At 44.1% G+C, this 27,137-nt stretch overlaps 1 protein-coding gene across 6 annotated transcripts in view; it reads left to right on the plus strand.

The window, feature by feature from the left end:
• The window catches only part of TATDN3 (TatD DNase domain containing 3), a 173,823-nt gene that overhangs the window by 55,495 nt on the left and 91,191 nt on the right, over positions 1 to 27,137 (plus strand). For 3 of the 6 annotated variants that reach the window (XM_085612876.1, XM_085612877.1, XM_085612878.1), the window contains exons 3-4: positions 11,769 to 11,842; positions 13,382 to 13,466. In XM_085612876.1, the coding sequence (XP_085469002.1) occupies positions 11,769 to 11,842; positions 13,382 to 13,466 (159 nt within the window). Of the gene's footprint in view, positions 1 to 11,768; positions 11,843 to 13,363; positions 13,467 to 27,137 lie in introns of all 6 variants that reach the window. The other 3 variants (XM_085612873.1, XM_085612874.1, XM_085612875.1) reach the window with 1 other exon arrangement.

The following is a 27,137-nucleotide window of genomic DNA, read 5'->3' on the forward strand; positions in this document are numbered from 1 at the left end:
GAAGGGCGCCAATAAACCATATGGTGTGTTGCCAAGTTGTTAATGGAACTTCTAGAGATATATAAGGTCGATAATTCGGCAGAAGCGCAGTGGCAGTATATTTGTGAGAGAAATTGTCATTTCCACCCACTGCCGGAAAAGTGACCCAAGAGTGAGTACTTCGAAGCGATATGCAGCATCCGCTTCAACAACAAAGATTATAGCAGCACCGGCATTAGGGACTCCATGTTGAGGCAAATGTGCGGTAACTGGAGCGCGGTTAGGACCAACAATGGCAACCGCCATAATTAACAGATAGAAAAAGACAACCTATTTGCGGTGGCACAATAATGGGTAAGAAGAAATAAAAAAGACCTTTTAAAATTCAAGCTTGAAAAACCTATAATATCTCAACATAGGAGGCTACACCGTCACAACTGTCTCCAGTAACAGAAGTGAGGGGATTGTGGACAAGCACAAGCACTACTCAGGAGTCTCGCAGATAAGTACCAGACCAAACGTTGGTGGTGCCACGTTGCAGGGATTCTGCACATACACAGAACTATGCGCAGGAAAACAGGACCTCGGCGTATAGGGGCTAAGCCTTCCTACCGCCTCAGTACCCAAAATCCCAGGACCGACTAGCTATAGTGTCTCATTAGTTCGCCTACATAATCACAAAGCTATAAATGATTAGACAACCCAGAACACAACACTCCCGACTCTCTCTGGAATCGCGATAGCTAGATGTACCCTTTCGCTCACTCACTCGTGCCTGTCCACAATAAGTTGCTGTTATAGTTCAAAATGTTGATTTTAACTATAGTGCTCTATAATGCAGTATACGAGCCACAATCAAATGACGAAAGATGAAAATGAGGAGATCTATAAGGAAATGGACGATGATACATAACTAATCACAGTAGACCAAAACGTTGGAAAATAAGAGATAAAATTAATAGATTAAAATTAATAGATTAAATGTTTGGCGAGGACGAAATACGACGGATCGTATTTCGTCCTCGCCAAACATTTAATCTATTAGCACTACAGCCAACACTTTAACTCTAAGCTCCATGCTTATCGGTAAGCACACTTTATTTATCCTCATTTTATTTCTTATTTTCCTACGTTTTGGTCTACTGTGATTAGTTATGTTTCAACGTCCATTTCCTTATAGATCTGATTTTCATCTTTCGTCATTTGATTCCTGAGTCTTTTTACGCCCGTCGGGGTGAGTTATCACTCTTTTTAGGATCTCTAATTAGTTACCACAGTATTTTGATATCATATTCTTATTTACAATTTACATTGTGCATTTTTTCAGCCTGCGTGGGTTTCTGCACCCGCCTTAAACGTATCTGCCCATTTGTATCAGAGGTGAGTCTCCCTCTACTCCTATACACACATTTTTTCCAGGATTGCACCTCACCTTTCACTTGTTCAATATTTGTCCATTATCTATGAGCACAGTTGAGTAAAATGTCTCTCACACTTTTTCTTTGCATTTCGGCCACATTGGTGATTCTTGCAAGGTTTTCTGTCTACACCATTTTCTCGCTAACAGCATTATGAATAGTCAGCACGTTTTAGACAATCTACATTTTCTCTGTAAAAACACACTGGGTGTCATTACAATTGAGAGCTGGCCTCAATTTCAACTTACTTTATTGACCATGTTAACTAGAATGGTTTCCTTATGTGTTGTGTCCATAAATAGACTTATACAAGGTCAGTTTGTAACTTAGAAATTTTCGTTTACGGGTCTCCCCTGATGAAGGGACGTACCTGTCCCGAAATGCATCGGGCTTTTTCACAAGATGTTCAAGTTTCAATTTTTCAAGCAATGATTACATTGTAATATTGTGATGGCATGTTGATTTAAGTCAAATATGTAGAGTGACACAAAGAAGTTTTTCTGTTGGCTTTGATAATCAGTTTTTCAGTAGGTTTAATAAACCCTATGTACAATTCAATATAAACAATCTATGTTATTTCAAATATCTCTTTGGCCTAATTTACTTAACATTTTTAGGTTCTTTAGTAACCCACAGTATTGTGCACAGTGACACTACCCTCTTGGTTAGTTCTTTCTTGTCAATTCCCTTATGCTTGAACAGATAGCAAGCATAACACTGTAGCACCTTTACCAAAGCATTTAAAATGTTGTCAACCAGATAAATAGGTGTGCGCTTCCCCCTTTTCTAATTAACCATCAGCAGCACCATGTCCACCAGCCGTCTGACTGATTTTGGTACTTGCTTGGAATACCCCAACAAGGCCAGCATAGGGTCAGGTGTCAATGTCATATCAATAATATCTCCCAAATGTTCAGAATCCAGAAGTCAGCAATCGCTGTGCATAATCAAGCTAGATGGTAAAAGTCCGCCACATTTGCACCACAGCGCTCACACTCTGCGGAGTCACACAATCTATACCTGTGTAACCTCTCATGTGTGCAATAGACCCTATTTAAAAATTTAAAATGAATCAGCCTGTGACAAACGTTCAGGGAGATCCGTTTCGTGCTCTCACAGCAATATCTCCACGTTATGTCATTGAGGTCTGTTCCCAGGTCTGCCTGCCAAGCCAAACGGGCCTTAGTGTAGTGGTTTACCCTATACCCCTGAGCCAATTTGTAAACGATAGATACTATCTTAGTCGGAGAGCCAGTTTTAATCATATGGGTAAGTGCGACCACTTCAGGTGGCTCAGCAAGATCGCTGCCTAGAATTTCCAGCAGCGCATGTCTTGCCCTATGGAACTGGAATCTTATGAGCAGCAAGGCATTGTGTTCCATTGTCTCTACCTCATCCCATTTTTTCACTATGCCCTCCGAGAACATGTCTCCTATCGTCAGAATGTTTAGAGAGCTTAATACCCGAGACACCCCCCCCCCCATCCTTGCACAGAAGAAGCTCGATGCACCAGTCAAGTGGAGTCAACGGAGAGTATAAAATAGCTCTGGCTTGTAATTTCAGAAGGTGCTGCCAGGCATGGACTGTTGTGTTAATAGAATCCAGAATGCCAGTTCTACGATCAGGAGGATTAAATAATAGTGCCAGCAGTGGGAAAGGTGCAGCAACAGCTTTCTCATTCTGGATGTGAGGGGTGCCAGGGAGGCCGTGCATCCAGTAATGGGCATGGGCACTTTGTGCCTCCATATAGTATAGATCCAGGTCCGGGCGCCTAAACCTCCCAAGTGGTATGGAAGCATGAGAATGTCCCACTTCACCCGTGCGTGCTTCCCAGCCCAGGCTAGTCTAATTAACAATGTATGGAGCGTACGGAAGTAGGAGTTAGGCAGGACCATAGGGATATTGGCAAATAAAAACAACAAGCATTGGCATAGCCAATAGGTCTCGCCTGTGGGACTTTATAAGTGTTTAGTTATCCAGCACAATATCCTTGGTGCAACAACATCAAGTGTTGCATGGCTAAACACTTATAAGGTCCCAAAGGCGAGACCTATTGGCTATGCCAATGCTTGTTGCTTGCTTGCATTAAGGCTCATGGTATCCTTGCTAAACTACTGAATAATGAATGCTATGGTAACACTGGGACGAGTGTAACCCCAGCCATACTGATAACCTGGCTTTCTGAAAAGTGGGGGTGGGGACAAAACCGCTCAAATGGGGGAGGGGAGAGTCGGGAGGTGGCGAGAAGGGAGGCACGAGGGAGGCACAAGTTCGGCGTTGTCTTCGGGGTGATACCGGAAACAGCGTGGACCAGGAGAGAACAGCCTAAGAGAAATGTGGCCTTGTGCAGAAGCATCCACGATACACACTGTATTACTTTATGTACTAAGCGCATTTACTTTGCCAATACTTGCCCAACTTTTCCTGCCAGGGAAATACGTTGTATTGTGTCGTGCTGGGGAAGGGCAGTGATGGCAGGAGGCTCCGAGAGATGCGGCAGTGGAGGAGAATTATTTGGAAACTAGGGGTGGACTACAAATTCCACTACTGCATTTATAATCTTACACTCCCTGAAAGTGCTTCCATGTAGAGAAGCAAGGGATATTCAGCACTGGCTGCATAATCTTCCAAAGAGCCAAAAGCCCCTCAAACATCGACTTTGAAAGAATGTACACTCCGTGAATGAGGGCTCTTAACTCACTAAGCAGCTACGTTCTCCATTATTCTAAACACTATTCTCTCTTCTCTTCTACTCACAGTCATGACTTTCTTCTTTATACATTCTCACACGTCAATTTGTAAATTCGGCGCACAATTTAGTTTTTATCATTCCATCTACTGTAGCGCGCTCTATTCTTATAAATATGTGCGCCAAAATTAAATAAATAAACAAAAATATTGGGTGCATTTCCCCTGACGATATCGGCTTACCATGCCGACAAAGTGCCCTGTGTGGCATTGGAAATCGAGGCAAGTGTGGAGAAAGGAAGTGGGGAAACGAATGAGCAAATGAAAAGAGAAAATGAACAAAGGGACGTTAAAGATAGAACATAGCAAAGGAAGAGGAGGGGTGCTCGCTGCTCGGAAGATGGAAGGGAAAGATGGCGGCCTTGGGCCAGCTAACTCAGAAATAGCATGGGTGTCGTATGCAGACATAGACCTCGACTCTCTTCAACGGCAACATCTGCAGGGTCAGACTGTCAACAAGTTCGGATCAGAAAGGGCACATCCAGATCAGAACCAGGGAGGTGCCGTCTGGCCAGTGATGAGCGCAGCACCTATTAATGTGCTGGGGCTATATTAAGAAGAGTGACATGAAGGCCAGGTGCCAGGCCAGGTGACCTGGGAGATGTGGATGGGCCGCTGCCTCTCATGGTCTTTTCCGTGGACGACCCACCTTCCTCGCGTTAAGAAGAGTGACCCAAATAACTTGCACTACCAGACACTACGCGCTGATATAGTCCGTGTCATTAAGGAGCGTCTGGAGCACTGTATTCCAGCGCAACCTCTAACAAGGGCAGCTGCATCTGGCGCGTCCTTAGCCAGGACAGCCCAGCTTGGCCCAGTAGCAGCGCACTTCAGAGGCCATTGACAACAGACCTGACCACCTCCTCTGGGACCACCAGCTCAGGCGTACCGCTGGAAACCTCCATGCATCACCGCTCGACACCCCTGGCACCCCACTGCAGCATTAATTAGAATCCTCAATACCACCACTCTGGGCAACATCGGCGCGCTCTTCTATTTATTTTTAATTTAAAGGGACTTTGTAAGAAAGCCGCAGCGGTTGAGGTTCAGAAATAGCAGGAAGACAATAACATGCAGGAAGTGAGATAAAGGAGGGGGGTAGGGCAGTTGCGCGCACTAAGGGGAGAGAGGCACGCAGGCTGGCAAATGGTGTGCACTTTCGCGGCCGCTTTGATGTTCTCAGTGGCCGCGCGGCTCACTAAGCACATCAAAGCGGCCGCGAAAGCGATCACGCAGGCGGACAAATGGTGCGCGCTGCCGGCGCACATGCACTGTAGCTGGAGGCCTGAAAAGCCACTAGTTTGCACTTCCAAAACCCGGCTTACTAAAACTCTCGCCAGAGCAGCGCTAAAGCGCTGGCTCAGGCGAGACCTAAAAACCAAGGCAATATCACCATTTTCATAATTGAGACCCTTTCTACTAGCGACAATGGGAGACGGATCCATCTATCTACATCCTCTTCCATTCTTCTAACTGCAACTCCATAGTTTTCCCTCATCACCACCTCCGAGTCGGTATGGATCATGATTCCTAAGTAGCGCACCGGCTACGTCGTCCATCTCAGCGGATAATCGGGGGTAAAGGGAGAAGTAGCAGGCGTAAGGGGGAAGATGATCGATTTAGTCCAGTTGACTTTATGCCCTGACATCGTACCAAACTTAACTACCTCCTGTAGTATTGGTGATAGGTTAAGGTCGGGATCTCTTACATATAGCAACGTATCATCAGCATATGTAGAGATGATCAGCTCATATCCCGTGAAGCGTATACCCCTGTGACTATGAAACTCCCGGAGTGCACAAGCTAACGGCTCCGCCACCAGCGCATATAAAATCAGGGTCAGCGGGCACCTCTGACGCGTGCCTCAAATTATTCTAATCGGATTAGTGACCATGTTGCCGATTTTTATTCTGGCTGTGGGGGAATTGTATAGGACTCTACCATTTGAAGGGAGATTCCCCCCAGCCCTAATCTTGTCAGGACATGCTACATGAACGTCCATTCTACGGAATCAAACGCTTTTTCCATATCGAGGAACACTGCAACTGCCTGCACGTCGTGTCTTGTGTTCTTAATCGCCCCGAAAACTGTATGCAGATTATAAGTCAGATTTCTACTAGGGACGAACCCTGCTTGTTCTGGTGCCACCAATATTGGCACTAGTGGAGCTAAACGAGGTGCTAAAATCTTGGCATAAATCTTTATGTCGACGTTCCGCAGCAACAGTGGGCGATATGATGCACATTCGGTTGGCGGCTTATCTGGTTTGAGTATTGCAACAATTATTGCCTCCCTCATCGAGGGTGGCATAGTTCCGCTCTCACTCAGCTCTTCAAATAGCGTTGCTAAATGCGGGATACAAACTTCCTTAAACTCCTTATAACCAGGGTAACTTGATATGTGCCAGGTAGTCTAGGATGTCAGTTTCATTGTCCCCATTCTGCGAGCTATATAAAGTCGAGTGTTTGAATCTGTCAGTAATCGTCGTAGTGTCAGATAAAGGCACCCCTTCCTGACTGTTAAGTTCAGCAACTCCTGTCGTCTCCCTTCGTTTCTTTAGTAACGAGGCGAGAACTGATCCTGGGCGCTCGCCCTCTCCATATGTGCAAGCCGTCACATATTTCCCTAAGTGTTTGAGTTTAGCGTCAGCTGCTTCGTGGTATTCTTCCAATAGCACCTGAAAATCCTCCTTAACACTGTCTTCTGGGCTAGCAAGGAACCTTTGTTCCAGTGATTTGAGGGAATTCTCTAAGTGCGAGATTCGCGTGCGGAACGCACAAAGAACCCCTGAGTGTTTGGCCATGGCTATCCCACGAATGTAAACTTTAAACGTTTCCCATACTGAGAATGTGTCAACTGACCCAATGTTACACTCAAAAAAATGTCTATAACTTCCCCAAGTTCTGATTTGAAAACTGGGTCCAGCAGTGAGTATGGAGGGAAGCACCAGGTGAAAGGGGAGATGTGCTTATGTGGGCTTTCCACCACCAGCAGTACTGGCGAGTGATCTAAGTAGGTCCGAGGTAGCACCACACAATCCCGGATTTGGTTGTATAGAGTTCTAGAAGCTAACCAATAATCAATCCTAGTGTGTAGATCATGATAGGCAGAATAATGTGTGTACCCACCCTTCCTGGAGTGGCGCTCTCTCCAAACATCGCAAAGTTCCAATTGTGTCATTGCATCCGCAATAGTCCATGCTGAGGCTGTAATGCGCTGTTCTGGCCCCCCGACCTATCCAGCCGAGGGTCTAATATGCAATTAAGATCGCCACCCGAGAGCTGTGTGGACCCCCCATAGCCCCGCATTTTCACCAGTAGCACTGCATAGAATTTAGGATTGTCAGAGTTAGGGCCATAAATGTTGACTAGGGTCAAATCAATTCCCTTTCCCTTGCATCTCGAAATGGTAAATCGCTCCTCAGGGTCAGTGTCAAGTGGTTCTAATTTTAACTCAGACTTTGGATTAACCCAAGTGATCACCCCCCGGGCATGGAACGTGAACCCCGCTACATGTGAGTTGCCCTGCAGTCCTTTACTACAGAGCATTGTACTAGTAAGGGATAGGTGCGACTCCTTCAATAGTGCTATATCTATGTTGTGCCTGGCTAGATAAGCCAGGACCGTCCTTAGTTTCCTGTAATCGTTGAGTCCGCGCATATTCCAGGTTAAAATGTTTATCTTACTATGTTAAGTCTGTTCCATACATGCTAATCGGTCTCGCCGTTATCACTGGTGTATATGCTTTGATGCATTTCTGTACTCGTATCATTGCGAAATGAGCTTTGCATGATCAGTTCAATGAACATACCATAAAGGTCACAAACAATATTTTGACTCTGTGCCCCCCCCCAACCCACGCCAAGCATACCCCAACTGTGCAGTGGTGAAATCCCCCCGTACAAACCCAATGCTTCATGACAAAAATCACATCTAGTATTTTCAAACAGCAAAAACAAATTTAGTAGTACTTTAGGTTGTGGTTCACACACATGGGCAGATGTTGCCTTTGCCCTCTATAAACTAGATGTTGGTAGGTTATATACCTCGTGCCGCCTGCCGTCAAGCACATCAATTGCATCAGTTTACATATGTAACAATATTTTACTTGTCATGCAACCTGGCATTATGGTGCAATTCTCAATTATAGGGGCCTCCTTAACAGCCTGATACTGCGTACAATGCCGGATTGCTTTTCTTGAGACTGTAAAATACACTACATTTCTTAATACTCAGCTACAGCAGAAATGCAAATAGTGCTCTGTATGTTTCCCGTACACCCCTTCAAACACAGATCTTATCTGCCAAGCTGAACGTCCCCACAGTTAGTCTTGGTCATCCAGACTTCCTCCTGCCGCTCCCTCTGGACTAGACGACTCGTTGTTGCGCGGTTTGTCCTTCGACCACTCTTTCAAGGTTTTCTGCAGCACTTTAGGGTTGGTGAAAATCCGAGATCTTCCCTGTCCACCCGAAGTCGCGCCGGTTACAGCATGGCTTAGTCCAAGTTTTGCTCTCTCAATTGTCTCTCAAGTGACGCAAATTGTCTGCGTGCCTGTCCACCTGAAGTCGCGCCGGTTACAGCATGGCGTAGTCCAAGTTTTGCCCTCTCAATTGTCTCTTAAGTGGCGCAAATTGTATGCGTGCCACTTGGACACGAAACGTAAAGTCAGGATAGAGCGAAATTGCATATCCTTCCTACTGTAGTGATTGCTTCTCCCGAGCGTCTTTCAGAGCCGCATCCCTGTCTCAGTAGTTCAGCAGTTTTGCGATGATAGGTCTCGGGGGAACTCCGGGAGGAGGTTTCGGGCCCAACGAGCGGTGAGCACATTCTACCACGAACATCGAGGAGAACGTTTTGCTTTTCAGCAGTGTCACCAATAGCTTTTCCACGAACAGTTCCATGTTACCAGCACTTGTGGTCTCCGGAAGGCCCGTAATGTGAATGTTACTTCTTCGGAACCGAGCTTCTAGGTCCTCCGCTTTGTCTTGGAGAGTCTGCAGCGCCTTTCCCATCTGATTGTGTACAGTATCTATTACTGTCTGAGCCTCCTCCACTTCAGTGACTCTGTGCTCCGTCATATTGAGCCAATCTGCCTGTTTGTCCAAACGTTCAGTCATTCGATTCATACGATATGCCAGAGAGTCTATTATACTATCAATGGTGGACAAGCTCTTTTGCATTACAGCCAGAATGGTGCGACTGTCCCCCCTCCGCTGGCTCCGGCATGTCCGTGTGCGAGATAGCGCCCTCTTTGGATGCGTGCTCCCGTTGTCTGGATTTCCTTTGTTCAAATTGGAGCTTAGGCTGATTTTTATCTAACTTCCCCATAGTGGCTACACTTGTTTGCACCCAATCTTCGCCTATGCGAGCGTAGGCAGGACAGCTATGCCACTGCCATTAGGAAACTATGTAGATATTCCCCCTGCAGTGTCCAGAACCTGCTGCGCTTAGTTCTCAGCCAGGGCGGCACAACTCCTATCTTTTCTACCAGTAGAGGGGCTCAAGAGATCCCAGTCTTTATCCACAGCTGTACCCCAGTTCAGCCTTTCAACGAGCCCGGCTGGGCCTTGTATCACCCATGAAGTCCCTCAAGTCACCCTCCTTTGCAGATATATCGCCAGGCAGTAGTGGCATCCGAGTTGCAGCTAGCCCCCAGGCGAGGGCCCAGCCCGAGCAACAATGACTGCAGAAGGATAACATGTCTCGCTTCAACACTGGGTTCCAATAGATCGTGTCAGTGCCAGTGAAGAGATCAGGTCCACTATGCCAAAAGCAATCTCTCAATTTGCCGCACTTATGCCTGTAATTGGTTGTGACCGCCCAATTAGGCCACTCCGGCTCATGTGAGGGCCGCCGTAGGCCCAACTCGGTCCCGACTCACGACACCGCAGACTCTCACAATGCCAGCTCGGGGAAGCAGGTACGGGCCCCAGTCAGAGTAGCGCTACAGCACAATCAATCGCAATCATCCCGGTAGCTCACCTGCTTGCTTCAGGGGTCCACGTCACACGGTGCTGGGGCCTAGCAGTCCCTCTCGGCTTCAGTGAGGAGAGCAATGCGGCTGCACCAGTAGAGGGCGTCAGTCCACTACCACCCTGCCCACGGATGATCGGGGCCGCGAACTAGGGCTCTGCGGGCTCCCAAATTGGCCGACTCAGGTCCAGCCCGGTCACGTCACACCACACAGCAATCTCCCACAATGCCAGGTAGTGGAAGTAGGCGAAGGCCCCAGGCAGAGCAGCACAGCTGCGCAATTTAATTCGAACCGCCTGGCGGCTCACCCAATTGGAGTCCAATGTCTTCAGCAGGCTCGGGACCCGCATCTCGTCCATCGGCGTGCGCCGCACTCCCAGCAGTAGGCCCAGCCCATCGATCCTCGTCCCAGGCCTTCGGGGAGCTATGACGACAGGCCCTCCTCACACTCCGCGTAGCTCGCCAAGGCGTCGGGAGAGCAGCGGCTCTCCCCTGTCAGAGGCGCAATGGAGACCCTGCAGCCGTTTGCAAAGCAGGTCTGCCGACAGGCTCCTACCGCCGTTAAATCCAAGCGGTCTTGTTTCCCGCCACGTAGCTCTAGCCTTCACAACTCGGGATCGGGACCCCACGCCGGCTCGCAAAATCCATAGATGTAAGCCGTTTCCAGGTCCCCAAATCGGTTCTTTAGACTGACAATGCGTTACAGCACAAAAATAGACGTAGGTTAGGCAGACACAACTGCCCTGATGCAGGATAATTTCCAGATATTGGGACGGCTAGCCGGACCACTCGAACTAAGCAGCCATCTTGGGCTCAGGCAAGCTCCGCCCCAGCAGGAATGTTTACACAGTTACATTGACTGCCATTGGCAGATAGGAATGTTACATGGGAGTCTTAGCTCTTTTTTAAATCAAAGAACCATGGATATTTTAGTTTCTATATCACTGTTGTTTTAATATGGCTACATACATACATAGTCCATATAGTTAGGGTATGTCTTGGGACTGATCTGATACTGTGTGCAAAATATTTTGCCAGTTCCTTCAAGGGGCGAGGGACCATGGAAAATTGACTCACAGGGGCACAGTGGAAGACCATTTTGTAAACTGCATCTGGAGAAGCAGGCAACAGGACATATTTTTTCTCCCCCTTGTAGTTGTTAAATCCTAATAAATTCTGTAGTTCACAAAAACACAATTTCTCATGCACTGAATTTCCCAAAAATCCTTGGGGGTAGAATCCTGTACTCCTGTCTGAAGTAGTCTTTAATTCTTGTAAAGGTTTCTCCAGTCATAATAATCTAGTCCGCTTACAAATGCACCATTTAAAATATTTAGGTCCAACTTTTCCAGATTCTGCTTGCCAGTTGGTCGTCGCACTATTGCCACAAACATCACCTGGCCCTTTTGTATTGCTGTATTTGTTATGCACTTATCCTATAGAATATCTCCTGGACCACAAGTATCACAACAAGAGGTTGTTTTGAGCGACAATAAAATGTGGACTAAGCATAGGCATTAATGAGGCTGTACTTTCATATGTTCACAGGTAATGTATTTTAAATCAAACAACCCTTCGCCTAAATTAAAGGGCTTTGTTTGCATTCTGCATTTACCAGTTGCTATCAACCATTCCATGTTCTCTTTGCAGGCAAAGGTTTTGGCCATTCTTGCAGTTGCTGAGCAGTCTGGGCAGTTTGAAAGCATAATACAGCTTTCACAAAGGTATTGTAGTTTTCATTTTGTTTTACTCATTTTGAAAAGTCTTTGTCAAACATTGTGGGTTGCTTTGCAGAGCTGCATAACTAATTACACATTGTGTGACATGTGGTTTAATAATCTGCGTTGCAACCAGCCATTAAGGTGAATAACTTGTTTTAAAGTGTCTTAAAAGATTTCACTCAGAAATTCAAATAGTATGACATGAGACACAAGGGGATAAGCCTTTTGCTGAATAGTGCTGGATTTTGGCAAAAAACATGCCTGATGGACTCCTCATTCATATCAATGACCCAGTATTAATGTGCTCATTTATAACAGAGGTACATAGTACATCTGTAGAATTACCACAGTACCAGGTACCACATCTGGGAATCAGTCTTTTTCGCTCACAATGTGATTTTAACATTACTGTCTCACGTGTGTGATGAAATCTTTCTGGTCAAAGGTGGAGCAGTAAGACACCTACAGGTATTAATCAGGCTACAGGTGTTTTTCATATGAATGGCTTATTTTCATAAAAATCCGATTGGCCGCACTCTGCTAGTCCTACCAGCGTGTTACCCCAAAGAATTGTGGTCCATGAAGTAGCGTCGGCGGGTACGCCTATGCCAAAAGTTTAAAATGAAAATAAATGTCGCGTTAGCCATCCCTGGACACGTGTGGCCCTTGACGGTTGCTTGGCGGCCCTCTCTTCCACCCCTAACTATTTTCTCTACTGAGGAGGGAAGTTATCCCGAAACCCGAGCCATGTCTCGGGCGATATTTTAAAACCCGAGACATGTATCGGGTCTAGAGATCATCAGTTCAACAAGTACTTACTTGCACCCACTGGGGTGAACCACTCAAAAACTCCATCAGAGATCATCAGTTCAACAAGTACTTACTTGCACCCACTAGGGTGAACCACTCAAGAACTTCATGTACCAGCTTCCCTTGGGGCGACCCGGAGGAGGAGCTAGGTGAGTGCGGTCCATTGCGGTTGTTTATAAAGATGGCTCCCTCGAGCTTTGAGCTGACGAGCTCCTGGACGACGCACCTGCGTGCCTGTGCGGGCACTGAGGCCCTTGACGGTTGCTTGGCGGCCCTCTCTTCCACCCCTAACTATTTTCTCTACTGAGGAGGGAAGTTATCCAGAAACCCGAGCCATGTCTCGGGCGATATTTTAAAACCCGGGACATGTATCGGGTCTAGAGATCATCAGTTCAACAAGTACTTACTTGCACCCACTGGGGTGAACCACTCGAGAACTCCATCAGAGATCATCAGTTCAACAAGTACTTACTTGCACCCACTGGGGTGAACCACTCAAGAACTTCATGTACCAGCTTCCCTTGGGGCGACCCGGAGGAGGAGCTAGCGGAGTGCGGTCCATTGCGGTTGTTTATAAAGATGGCTTCTTTTCATAGTTATGGTCTATTAGTGATTAATAAAAATACAATTTTGCAGTTAAACAGTATTGCTTTGTATTTTAGTAGACATTTTGTGTGTGGATGATAAATTTTACTATTCTTGCCACGTGTTCAGATTTGATCATGTTTCTAGGTACTTGGGCTACGTATTCCCATGTCTGGGAGTACATCCGGTGCAGGGTGTTCCACCACAAGACCAGCGAAGCGTCACCATGAAGGTATGGACAGGCGGAGTTCTGTGCTCTAGTTACAATGCAAATAGCATGGCTCCTGGATACATGTGAGTACCTCAAAGAACAAGTTGGCAAATTAACCGGATATGTTATGTCAGTTGAGTTGTATAGGGCTTTCTACCTGTAGTATGACACTATAGCGCTTTCTTAATCCGAGTGCACTTTCAGTTGGTTCTGGGAGTACAGTCATTCAATAATGTAAACTACATAGCTTGATGAATGTTTGATAGTAAGTGATTTATGTGGGTTAACGTGAAAGTAAAGTGATTTTATTCTAGGTATAGATCTTTGAAATGTATGGATGGGTGTGCTAGAAGACGCTTCTCTTTTCATCTTTTATGTTGGGTGATCGGTTGTTATTTACGGAGCCAGTGCAGAAAGATTTCTACATATGCATCACTAGCCAGGTCCTTAAGCAATGTGACCAATATTACACCAGCGTGCCCAGCTCATTACTGTAATAATACAATGTCATTTTTTGACAAAGCATACTATAGCAAAGGGCATGTGGTTCAGGGGCACGCATTTTGAATGATAGTGTGATTATCTCAAGGAGGACTATAGCGGCCTGATTGGATTACCTTGATGGTGCAGAAGATGTATGAACAAAAAAAAGCACTTTTAGCCATTTCAGATCTTAGTATGAGGTAAAGGAGAAAATTCGAGTTGTGGTACTGGAAAGGCTGTAAAATGATAAGGACTAAAAGATATCCCAGAGGCAGGGAAGAGCAGATGTGGACATTCCAAGAAGTACAGTTAGAAAAGATGCATAAAGCATGAAATAAAGCCTGGAGAAAAGACAGAAATGGAGAAAAAATTTATAGAAGGCGGGTATGTCATAAATCTCCTGAGAACGGGGTCTAAGAATTATGTCTGGTCTAGTTGCTTATTCTGAAGGAGAAAGAGACTGTGATAGTGGCGTCTATGCTCCATGCTAAGTGTCTACGTGAGCTCTTTCGTACAGCAATGAAAAATGAAAAATGTGTTAATTGTTGCCTCACTAGTTTGAGACTCTATCTTCTTTTTTATATTGCGTAGTAAAATACAATTTATCGCAAATCATTTGGTTGGTAAAGTTACAAATTTATCTTGCTGCAAAAACGTAACCTTTTTGAAAACCTTTGCTGCCGTACATTCTGGCCATGTATCAGTTTTGTGTTAATGTTGTGTGTGAATATGCAGCCGCAACTTATATATGCCTAATTAGGTGAAGGCTAGCATCCGTTTTACATTTCTAAACTTTAAATGTATGCCCTCCAGCGCTATACATAAATGCTTATATTTCTTAGTCCCCACAGTAACCGTGTCCAAAATCATACAATAAATTCCACACAGTGGTTTCTGTTTGTTCTGTGTCCATAACAGACTTTACCACCCACTCTGTATAGTACTAAATCTCCTTCCCCAGCTGCTAATAAAGTGTAATTAATTGGGTTATAAATTGTGCAGGATCTGAAGCCTGTGCAAACAATAGGTCCACAATTTCCACTTACTAGGAACCAAGCACCCCATTGTAGTGCTTGACTCTCTCGAGGTAGCAAAGAAGAGTAGTTCAAGGCCTTCTCAGGGAGGTGATGTGGGCTAGTAATCACCATTTGATGACACGCAATAATAACACTCGATAAATTATTGTATAATCAATGCTTTTTCATTGAAAAAGGCAAAGTACATTTATTACACACACAACTAAATATTACACAGTAATTTACACATATATAATGCAGGCAGATATAAATACCATGATGATACTCAGAATTCATATTTGACGCCAAAAGGGTAATGACCTGCAAAATCACAGTACCCACCTCCCCTCACCTACACCAGACAGAACATCACACTATAATGTGGTATCATTTAAAATAAAACATGTCACCCCATCAATATATAGGGCAAGCCTATTGGTCCACATTAAAAAGACCATTAACTACATGTTAAACAGTCACATCATTGTATCGCCATTTAAATGTAATCATTAATATCAATAAAACATTTCAATATTTATTAAAAAAATCATTGTCCGTTATATATAGTTAATAAAGCATCCAAAATAAACACGCCTGTGTCTTATTTATACACCTTCAGGTCACATGCAATGCTTTCATAGAACCAATCCTAGAGGGTGCTGCACTCCCAGCTGAAGGGCAAAAGCTCAAGCCTTGGAATGCTTTGAAAAATATGATGAAAAGCCTGTGGGTCATGCTTTTCACGACCCCTCAAATCCTGTTGGAGCGCCACGCTCTTGGTTTTTCCAAAAGGTCAAAGGTTGCCAACCTTTAAAAGGCTAAACCGTGTGCCCGGTTTGGCCGATTTAGATGATTCTGGGGATTCTGGGCTCATTTTACCCCTGCTGGTCAGCTCTAGCCACGAGAAACAGTTTCAGCAGGCCTCCTGGACTCAAAAGCAGCACCCTTTGCAGGGAGCCGGATTCATTAGTGCTCGCACCATCTTTTCTCCTGGTCTTTGTCTCTAGTTCTCCTCTCCTCCTTCTGTGACGCAGACGTCCATTTCTTCCACTAACTGGCCCTTAGGGGGTGTAAGGGAACCAGGCTTACTGGTCCTGGACAGACCCACTGATTCTTGGGTCAGCTGCGGGCAGAGTCCCTAGTCCATCAGGGGGCTTGTCCTTTCAGTTTTCCATTGTGTTGCTGCTGTTGCAGTCTAGGTCCGTAGTCCAACTAAACAATAACTTCTCTCCCTTGTGCAAGAGTTTTTAAATGGGGGTGAAACGTTCTAGAAGCCAGACACCCCTGACCAGTCCTAGAGTTCCAAATCACTCCTCCACCCCATCTTAACCCCCCTGCATAGTATGTTGGGACAATTCAAGATGGCACCATCAAAAGTTGCAGTTCACTTCTCCTCTGAGGGCCTCAGCTCCACCCCTAACTGACATCACTGCCAGGGACTTTCCCACCAAAACTTCAAAGTGGGTCCCCTCCTATGTTGGCCCCTGTTGTTTGGACTTTCTCCTTTGCTCGGTTGGCCTGGGCTGTCCCACCACTGGTACAGTGTGACAGCTAATTAACAGATGCAGACTTTCTTCTCCACCCCTTCTTCCTTTTGAGCTGAGTGACACACTATGAATTACTCCTTTTGTGTATGGAGGCCTCTGTTCCCTCTGCTGGGTAGCAAAGCAATTAACATGGCCTAGGAGGGTGACAAAATGCTTGAACTCTGACCCTGAGCTAAGCCAGAGAAATATGAAAATTCTGGACGATCCATATGGTGTGCATGTATGATCTTGGGATCTACATATATTGGACACATATGTTTCACCCCAGTTTGATTCCTTACTGGAATTTGTGGGCCTGAGGTAAGAAAAACTACACTTTAATGCAGATTTCCCCAATGTGTACAATAACGTGTCACTACAGATAAAACTGTAAGCTCTACTGACCTGATCTATGAGTGCCCACTAATATTATTAGGCCTATATCAAGTGAACATCTAACCTTGCAGAACCTCCTCTGTCCATGTGATTGCTGATAAAGAGGTATTCAGCACATTATCACAATGTTGCCCCTGATATACTAATCTATCACATCAAAATTGTGATAATGTGCTGAATACCTCTTTAGCGGGAAAGCGTTATAGTTGGGAGCGTTAAGATCGGCTACTTACATGGATACATTGTTGTTTAAATGTTAGGTGGAAATTCATATTATTTATTTTCATTTATTTTCGGCATTTATAAAGCGCACTGTCACCATTGCAGGCATCCTGGCGCTGACTGGATCAAGAGAGACGTAAAATGAGGCAGAAAAAAACGAAAGTTATCAGACAGAGGATTTGGGGAATAACCAGGTTTTGATCCTTCTCCTAAATGGGAGAAGTTCAGAAATATGCCTAATATCGGCAGCAGTTACCTCGAAGGATCTGCCTCCAGATCTAACTCTCTTGAATCTGGGAACCACTATCAGTTTGGCCTCAGAGGAGCGAAGCTGCCTGGCTGGAGTGTACCACGTAAATTTCGATTGTAGGGAGGCAGGGCCAGTTCCATGGAGTGCCCTAAATGCTATACAAAGGGCTTTGAATTGTACTCTCTGCCTCACCGGTAACCAGTGTAGTTTACTCAGAGAGGAGAGCACGTGCGCTCTTCTCGGATGGCCCAAGGCCAGCTTAGCAGCTGCTGATTGAACCCTTTGGAGCCTGTCCAGCAGGAATCCAGGGGATCCCAGCAGAAGGGCATTGCAATAATCCAATCTGCTGAGGATGGTGCATCTTACCACTTGAACACGAGCATGTGGGGGAAGGAGAGGAAGGACTTTCCTTAGGGAACGGAGGATGGCTTATGGATATGCGTCTCCAAACTGAGCTTGTGATTTAGCATGACCCCTAGGTTACGCACTGATTCCACCGGCCGGACAGTGGTCCCCGTTTCAGGGGGCCAGAAATGATCAGGGAAGGGTCGGGGAATCTTAGTTCCAGCGCAGAAGAGCACCTCCGTTTTCCCTGCGTTAAACTGAAGGGAGTTGTCCCTAAGCCAACGGGAGGTGGCACGCAAGCAGTTGTGAAAGATCTCAACCGAAGAAGAGTCCTCACCCTCCAGCGAGAGGATCATTTGCGTGTCGTCGGCGTAGTTGACAATTGTAATATCAAAACGTTTAATTAGCGTAATCAGGGGTCTAAGATAAAGGTTAAAAGGATTGGGCTAATTGCAGAGCCCTGAGGGACCCCGTGTGAGATCAAAGTAAAGGCTGACTGAAAAGGAGGGATAGACACCGCCTGCTGCCTATCCTGTAAAAATGAGTGGAACCACTGCACTGCCGACCCTCGTACTCCTGCCTCAGACAGCCGCTTCAACAAAATCTTATGGTTCACCGTGTCGAAGGCGGAAGACATGTCAAGCAGGATCAAAAACGTCGCCTGCTTTCTATCTGTGCGCCTTTGGAGTTCGTCCATAGCGGTGATAAGGGCGGTCTCGGTACCGTGAGCGGGCCGGAAGCCGAATTGATCAGCATCTTATAGTTGAAGACGTTCCAAATGATTACTATTACTATTGTAACAGCATTTATTTGATTCTTAACTTCACAGATACAAACCCCTGACGAAGGGCAGAAGGTGCCCGAAATGCATTGGGTTAAACATTTTGTATTTCTTACAAGAAACGGTGATTCTAACATGCTGTATCAAAGGCGATTGAGCATAATACAAGCATTTGAATATTGGAAATCACCGGTTTCACAATTTGCACAAAAGAACAATAAAATGAGGATCTTACAACTAAACGTGGTGAAGCTTTGAATGAAATTGATTTACGATGATTTTTATCATCTTTACACGGTGTGAGCATCTCGGGACTGATATTACCTATATCAGCAATCTCATGGACATTACTTCGGCGCTACCAGGATGAAGCGCACTCCAAGATAGCTCCCCTTAATGGAACACTCTACGGTAAACTTGAACTAAAATGGTGTGCGGGTCATACATACATTCAGAACCTCCTCTGTGCCAGGCTACCTGTGCACATTTACCAGGCTGCACACTATGGTAGTCCCACATGCGCAGCCCACACAAATACGTTTTCATGTGTAACCAACCAAGTTGACCCTTAAACGTCATGTGTTGGAGCAGCCTTATCTTAAAAGGCTGACACTGGGGGTAAACACATCTTGTCCATTTACCATGTGATTACTGTAGGTGAGACACAAGTAGTGAGATTCACTCACAGTAAGAAGTGGAAAACTGATCAAAAAAAGCAAAAAATCTAGGTGTACTAAATGGGCAGAACCCATTTGAAGCAGCAAGCATAGGAGAAAACAAATTCCGAGAAAATTGAGACATACGCTGTTTTAGAAATTAGCTACTGAACAACCCCATACTAAATATTTTGACATTTGGATATGCCTCACTTATGATAAAAAGGAGTGGTTGACTACTGAAAGTAAGAGAAGGATTGCTAAATTGCCAAACTGAGTATCTGCACAAGTCAGATAGATGATAGTGCTAAAAAATGCCAAGCTAAAGCCTCAAATATTATAGCTCTTTGGAAGGAGACTTAAATAAATAGAAGAACTACTATTGCCTGCAAGTGTCCTACCTGAACTAAAGACATTCTACCAGAGTTTGGACAGCCCACTGTTTGACGTATTCTCAGGAATAGTGAGGCAGTCTTCCTGATTTTGCAGTCTTGCTGCTGGAACCACAGGTGCCTAAAAGTATGCATGCTGTGTACGCTGTGCCTGGTAGACATAGATTAGTGGGACAGGTTACAGAAGTACCAAAACAGACACCTCTGTAAGATGAACAGCTCCCGTATTTCCATAACTGAATGCTCAAAGCTCTATACCTTGTTAGCAGGGCAGGAGCTGGGTCCTTGCACAATTTAGCAAGGGTTGTTCTGTTGGATATAGCTATTTTGTCTGTCGAACTGAAGAAAACCTTAAATGATGGGTTTTCTGCTTAATGTACCACAAATTGTGGACTCTAAAGTCTGCTTCCTGCAGCAGAGAGGTCTGGCATGGTCATCCTTTGGAACAGATGTGAAAATGTCACACCCTTCGTCATGATATGTCAATTTTGGCCTATTTTTAATTAGATGAAAGATTAAACTACTGGACTCTTGCAAGCCCAGTATTGGATAACAAATGTATTGTCAACCTTTGCTTTTGTCTGTTGAAAAGATCCAAATGCCCACTAAACGAAGCAACCAAAGTTATTTTACAACCATGAATCCTGATCTGGCTACCTGAAGTGCCTGTTCCCGCTCTGATTTTTCTTTTTATGATATAAGCTTTCCAAAAGAAACTCTGAATTAGTCCCTTCAACAAATCAGAACCCATAGTGAGCTTCGCTTGAGACAAGCAAATGCTGGAGTTCCCCGAATTCTAAGAAACAAGTTCTGAAGTAACTATTCCACTGTGCCATGCTCCTAGTTTATATAATCCTAGTTCACTCTCTTTCTAGCCTACTCTTTGATCCGAGTCTGACATAACGATCACTGGAGACACACGTTTTTCTTTTTCCGTAGATTTTCATTGGACCATGTTGACATTGAATATTATTGGCTGCTCTGACTTAAATTAGTTTTTTTTCCCATTTTACCTTGTCACATCATTTCAGTGGTAATTAGTCAATGCAGCTTTTAATGTTTTTTTAATAAAAAAAATAATGTCTTTTTCCTTAAGTTATTTATTATCTTAACAGTATTTCTAGGTGAATTGTTCAAGCTTGTATACTTCAGCATGTCCCTCAGATTAAGGGCCTGATGTAGATTTCGGTGGATGAAGAACCTACTTTCAGAACAGTCCTACTTGGAGTCCAATCTCCTTCCCCTATTGGACTCCCGGCAAAAGAAACCAAGGATTAATGCTAGATTATTCCTACCTGGCCTTTATAGTTATCCTAGTTAGTGATATGTACAGTCTAAGTAACATTCTGTAGCAGAACACAAAGCAATAGCAGTGTCACATCAAAAGTGTATATTAATGTACCACCAAAAATTCATCAAATATCTTTAGGTTATCAAAATTTGAATGTAGTACTTTTTAAAGAACTCACAAAACCTAGTTCAAGAAAGTAGAATCATACAAGTTTTAGCAGATGTCTAGTGATTTTTGTCCTATTTCAAGCAACGGCTGTCTGGATTTGAAAGCTATTCATTATGATCCACATGTATCATTATTTCAAATAGAGATTACCTAATTGCAATTCTCATCGAATCGCAATTAGGTAATCGCTATTTGAATGCATGAAACTCCATGAGTTCATTTAGCATTTCCTAATGGGTCGCAAATCGACATACCTCATTCATATTGATGATGGAGTTTGATGATCCCCAATGTACTCCAATATAGGCCTATGTAGTTGCACGACCTTTTACCTACATTTGTGCCACCTTGCTCTACATAACGGTTCTGGCGCTGACCTTTTATCTAGTTAGGTGCTGAATAAATGTCGTGTGGTTTTCTTCCAAAACTAGCCTAATTTATTATGCATGAGGACTCTTAGTATCACAGCAGGATTACCATCTTCTGCATAATAGCTCTGTACAAAAGTCACCGCTATTGTCATCCTTGGCTGATATGTCCACAGTACCATGACACATCTGAGTAGAACCCTTTAGGGTATGTTGCGGGTATATAAGTAACACATCTTCGCTGGGCAAACCAGAGGAGAAGCTTCCATGCTGACACGAGACGCTGAAGTCCCTGCACGCAGACACTCCAGCATCTGACATCCCTTGCGGGGTGTTCAACTTGAGACCAAGACGGCGTCCTTTGTTCTCTCCCATCAGGTAATGGAGTTGGCTCTTTACTAGGGGATTCTTGGCTTTCCACCTATATACAGACTAGGTACACTTGGGTACACTTAGCTAGGGTTAGCATCTTAGTAGTACGCATGATTACTGCGATGTATCTATATGCCTGCATATATTCACTGTTTTAGCACCATGGTAGAATTCTACCTTTTATTTACTCTGTTGGTGCTTGTAATCGTATATATCTGTTTCAGTCTAATGGTTGTTGCAGCACACATATTTTATACTAGAATGACGCTGGTTCAATAAATGCTTATTGAAAAGTGTCCCCACCGTTTATTATGTCAGCACGAGTGACTGAGTGAAAAGTACTGTACTGTTTCCACGATCCCTGAGGAGTCAGGGTTGTCATGTTGGCTAGTTGCCAGAAACTATTCGCTCCTTGGTAAGGTTGGGGTGCTTATAGTTGCACTGTGAGCTAGCTGGTCTACAGACTAACTTATCCTTTGTGGGTGTCTGGAATCAGTCTGGACTCTAATACCTTAGTTTATGTTTTCTAAACGCGCAAATCCTATATAGATGTGTAGGAACTACACAACATGGCGTCCAACGTTGGTTTTGTTCCTATTTAACGGTCATATCTGAGTAGTTCAGTCATGCTTTATCAAAAGACCCATACTCACATTTACCCAAAGACGTCTGGAGTGGGAAGGGCAAATCCGCCACATCTGAATAGGTATACCCTATGTTTTGGCTCCAGGTTTAGTCAAGCTTGCAGGATTATAGTTTACCATATTGTGCTAAAACCTTATCTCTTTTTCCTACCAAATCCTTCTGCAATGTCTGTCCAAGACGGCGCTGCAAATGTAGGGGAAGAAGAGCTTGAAGGAGCTATAAACATTTCAGAAAATTGCAGAAATTCACTTACTATAAAATTCGCAGATTATGGTCTCTCATCATTAGGTGGGACCGTTACCTTTGTGATTGAGGCACATGAGGCATACAGGACAGAGTTGTTCTATTCTTGGGTTAAATTTCCACCTGCGGATGCACACACACATACATTTCATTCTTACACTCCCGATGAAATACCAGATGAATACTCTCCATATGAGGACATAGAAGTCCCGTTAGCTTACCAAGAGCATATAAATTGGTTTAAAGGCACGCTCCCCCAAACCACAGATAAAGTGAGACTCGTCCGCTCAGCAGAGACAGAGCGACTTGGCCGGTTCTAGCTGCTTACACACTGCATCCAGAGAGAGATACATTACCAGCAGCAGACGTACGTCCATTTCACACAGAAATAATACGACTTTACAGAAATCTTACACAGTTCGTTATGCGAACACTCCCACTTCAACCTACAAGGGTCACTCAAACAGGTCAACTACAAGGGATCGCAACATAAATCACCCCACAAACGCTGAACCGATTATGGGAAGAATGCCCACTAAACGTGAGCATTTGCCATTCCGTATGGCACTGAAAATAGCACAGCTTGAGGCAGTGTTTACACACACAGGCCCGAATAAAAAACACAAAATATTGACAATCTGCTTGCCAATGGGGATAGCTCTCTAATAGAGGATTGCACCACTTGGGGTACAATTTTCGCTTCCATCTATACCAGGACACATGGCACCCCTTCAATAGCAGTGATACCAGAAGTATTAAGACAAATACAGAATGAGTATGGGGCAGAACCTGCTCTGAACTTAGGGATGAAATTGATAGGCAATTTTTCCCAGGTATCCACAATTATGTTAACAAACATATAAGGGAGGCAGCAGCGGTGGCTATATGCCAACGCCTGAGGGAACGCACTCCTGCACAACAGGAGCGAGAATTACCAACAATTACTGAAGAGACCTATGCTTTGCTGGGTAGAGATAATTTGGGAGCTAGACCTGTGAAACCACAATTAATAGGTAACCCTGAAAAGGACAACTCAAAGCAAGTACCAGATTCTTCTAAAAAGAAATGGGATAATAAAAAAACAAGTAAAATGCATCACAAACACGGGGTGGGTCTCCTCAACAGCAGCCCTCTAACAGGAAATATAACCTTAAAAACTGGTACAATATTAAGAAACCTGACAGGTATCAGGATACTGATACACTTTCCTCTTTTCAGGGTTCATCAAAAAACTCTGAGAGGAATGAAACATGCACAGGGGCAATATTTGTGTTTCCCCCTCCACCGTGGTTAAGACATTTGACAAACACAATCGATGATGAACAAGGAGGAGGGGGAGAAATTGATGTGTGATCAAATGGGAATTAAATGCATGACTTTTATTTTATATGAGCTGTCCTGATATTATGGATGCACGCTGTTATGAAAACAGTAATAAAAAAGATTTATTAAAACAAATCTTGTCGAGGGAAGGACTGTCAGAACGCAGATCAGAACATATCAAGGAAGGTGAAAGGTTTATTTTGGGAGAACCTGACATATGGCTATCACATCCTTTTGGCTGAAAAAGATTGGCCACCTGAGTTCGTTAAGGACTGCCCAAAGGGAGAAACCGTAATTTTACTGGCTTTCTCTGACCTCGTTCCAGAATCCCTAAAACATTCATACCCGCAGGAGTGGGCAGCAGCACTAGCTCCTGCATAATACCGCAATCATGTAGGCTGAGATGCCGAGTCACCTCACCATGAAATCCCAGTAAAAACTACTCCAACAGAGGCAGTACCCAATAAAACATGACGCGAGAAAACAGATCAGGGAGATCTTAGATCAACTAGAATACCAAGGTGTGCTCGAGAATTGCATCTCTTCCATGAATAATCCGTTGTTTCCAGTAATAAAACCTGACAATTCATACCGTCTAGTTTTAGACTACAGGCATTTGAACACATCCAGGAAAGCATTTGCAGTACAAAATGCACACAGTGCCGCATTAATACATAACATTGTGCTGAAGAAATACAAAACAACATTAGATATCTCAAATGGATTCTTCTGCCAAAATATAGCACCTGAAAGCAGATACTTGACAGCATTTTCGTCCCTCGGCTCTCACTGCCAATTCTGTACATTGCCCCAACGGTATAAGAATAGTCCCGGGTTTATCTCGGCAAGAGTATCAGAGTTACTTCAACATTTTGATGAAGAGGTATTGTCCTATGTAGATGATATTTATCTGACCGATGATAAACTATTAGATCATTTGAACAGGGTGAACAATATAATTGTGGGATTCGCCTCTGAGGGCTACAAATTTACCTTTAAAAAATTGTCCACCTCATTGTCCTATTTTTAGAATATGAGATCTTAAGTGAAGGGAAAAGCCTTGCAGCTTATTTTTTTAGAAAAATTTGCATGTCCAAAGATTGAAAAATCTACAGTCCATTTTAGGATTCCTACATTTTGGCAGAACATATATTTTGAACTACGCAGAAAATGTAAAACCTTTCTATGACTTCATAAGACCTGATTTTTCAATTCGACATTGGACACAGGAACACACTGAAATTCTCTGTTCCTTACAAGCTGACATGATAGCTTCCAAACACTTACACACATTTGTAAACACCACGAATTTGGTGATCCGTGTAATCGCGGGTCAATCGGGATACACTTGCCTCACCTTCAATGAAGGCGAAACTGTACCCATTCTCTACAAATCACATTTGTACACAAACGCTGAAATGCGTTTTGCATCTACAGAAAAAATTCTGACAGCGGTACAAACTTTTGTAGTGAAAGAAAGAGCACTAGCTCAGGGGGAACGCATAATTATCTTGACTCCAGTACCAACCTTAGAGGCTGTTACAAAAGCAAGCGTTCCAAACGCGAAAGCACTGCATCCTCGATGGATACAATGGGCTAATTCTCTCACTTCAGATTTTGATTCTACATTAAAAACGCAAGCATTCCTGCAGTATGAACAAGGATATCCTCTCCTGAATGAAATAATGCCTCTAGATCAGTATGAATACATAATTTACCATGTCGGATCTGCTCAGCCTGCCGTAGGAAGTAAACAGCAATACAGTGCAACATGTGCGATTGTAAAGGGATGTTTGCGTCCAAACATGATACTAAACATGGATCGCAGATTAGGTTTAATACTAGCTGCACACAAGGGTCTGGGTTCAGCACCCGCAGGTATTACTGTGACAGTTTCATTACTGAAACAATTTTATTGGTGGCCAGGTCTTACCAAGCAGACCAAGGGCTTTGTTCTTAAGTGCGACATCTGTCAGCAGATGAAGGGTTCCAACGTAGCACATCCACCACAGACACAATTACTGATATCAGACAGACCTCTCACATGTGTCTATTTGGATCACTGCGACCCCTTACAATCTGACCGAGCTTATAAGTACATCTTAGTGGCAGTGGATTCATGCTCTAGATTCCTGTGGGTTTTGCCCCAGCGCTTGGCTGACACTTGAACTGTTATAAAAGATATGCAAGTCTTTATAGGACATACCCAATTGGCACATTACATCCTTTAGGGGTGTCTGGAATCAGTCTGGACACCAATCCCTTAGTTTATGTTGTCTAAACGCACAGGTCCTATATAGATTTGTAGGAACTACATGACAGCAGGTTGCAATTTGCGATCCATTTGGATTCGCTAAAATCACAGGAATGGTGGCCTGCTGCGATCAGCAGATCACCAAATCTGTGATTGCTTTTAAATAAAGCAATCTTTTTTTAAATACAGCCCAACATCCTAAGGGAAAACTGATTGCATTTGAATAGATAAAATGAAAACGTTTTCTTTTCATTCTTCAAGAGCCGGCAGTGGTCAGTGGGACCTCTACCTGCACTTATAAAACATTTTTACAAACATTCACAAAGGGGAAGGGGTCCTTGAAGTATGTGGTAAAATGCAAATGTTTTGCGACTGCATTTCGGTCGCAAAACATTCCCCGCTTTTTGATATTAGGAAGGGATGCCCTAAACACGCCCCTTCCTAATCCTGAATAGGTATGTATTTGCAATTCCAAATTGTGATTCAGTAATATGTTACCGAATCGTAAATTGGAATTGGAATTTGCAAATTGGAATTCATACATACCAAAAGTAATTTTACCAGTCACAAACGGCCCAATTATGCGAATCGGGCCATTTGCGACCAGTAGAATGCATGATATTTATGGCCCTAACTTACATGATATAGCGTGGCCATTGTGACTACATTAATTTAATTTCTCTGTTTCAGTTTTTTTTAGTCTATTTTTTAATAACCTTATAATCCCCTGCCTCTTTTCCTATAGAGCAGTGGTCGCATTTGTTTGGGGGGATTTTATATAGCGCAAACTAGATCCGAAGGTATCAGTGTGCTTTACATGAGCACCAGTTACGTTGCAGACGGACATATTCATTATCGGTATATGACATTTGGAAAAATGGAAGAAGTTGGAGGAATGGATGAGTGTGCGTTGTTAAGTTTTGGTGGGTGCGAGAGAGTTGGAGTGTGTGTGCTTGTCTGC

The sequence above is a fragment of the Triturus cristatus genome, chromosome 6, assembly GCF_964204655.1.
Source record: "Triturus cristatus chromosome 6, aTriCri1.1, whole genome shotgun sequence".
In the NCBI taxonomy this organism is placed as follows: Eukaryota; Metazoa; Chordata; class Amphibia; order Caudata; family Salamandridae; genus Triturus; species Triturus cristatus.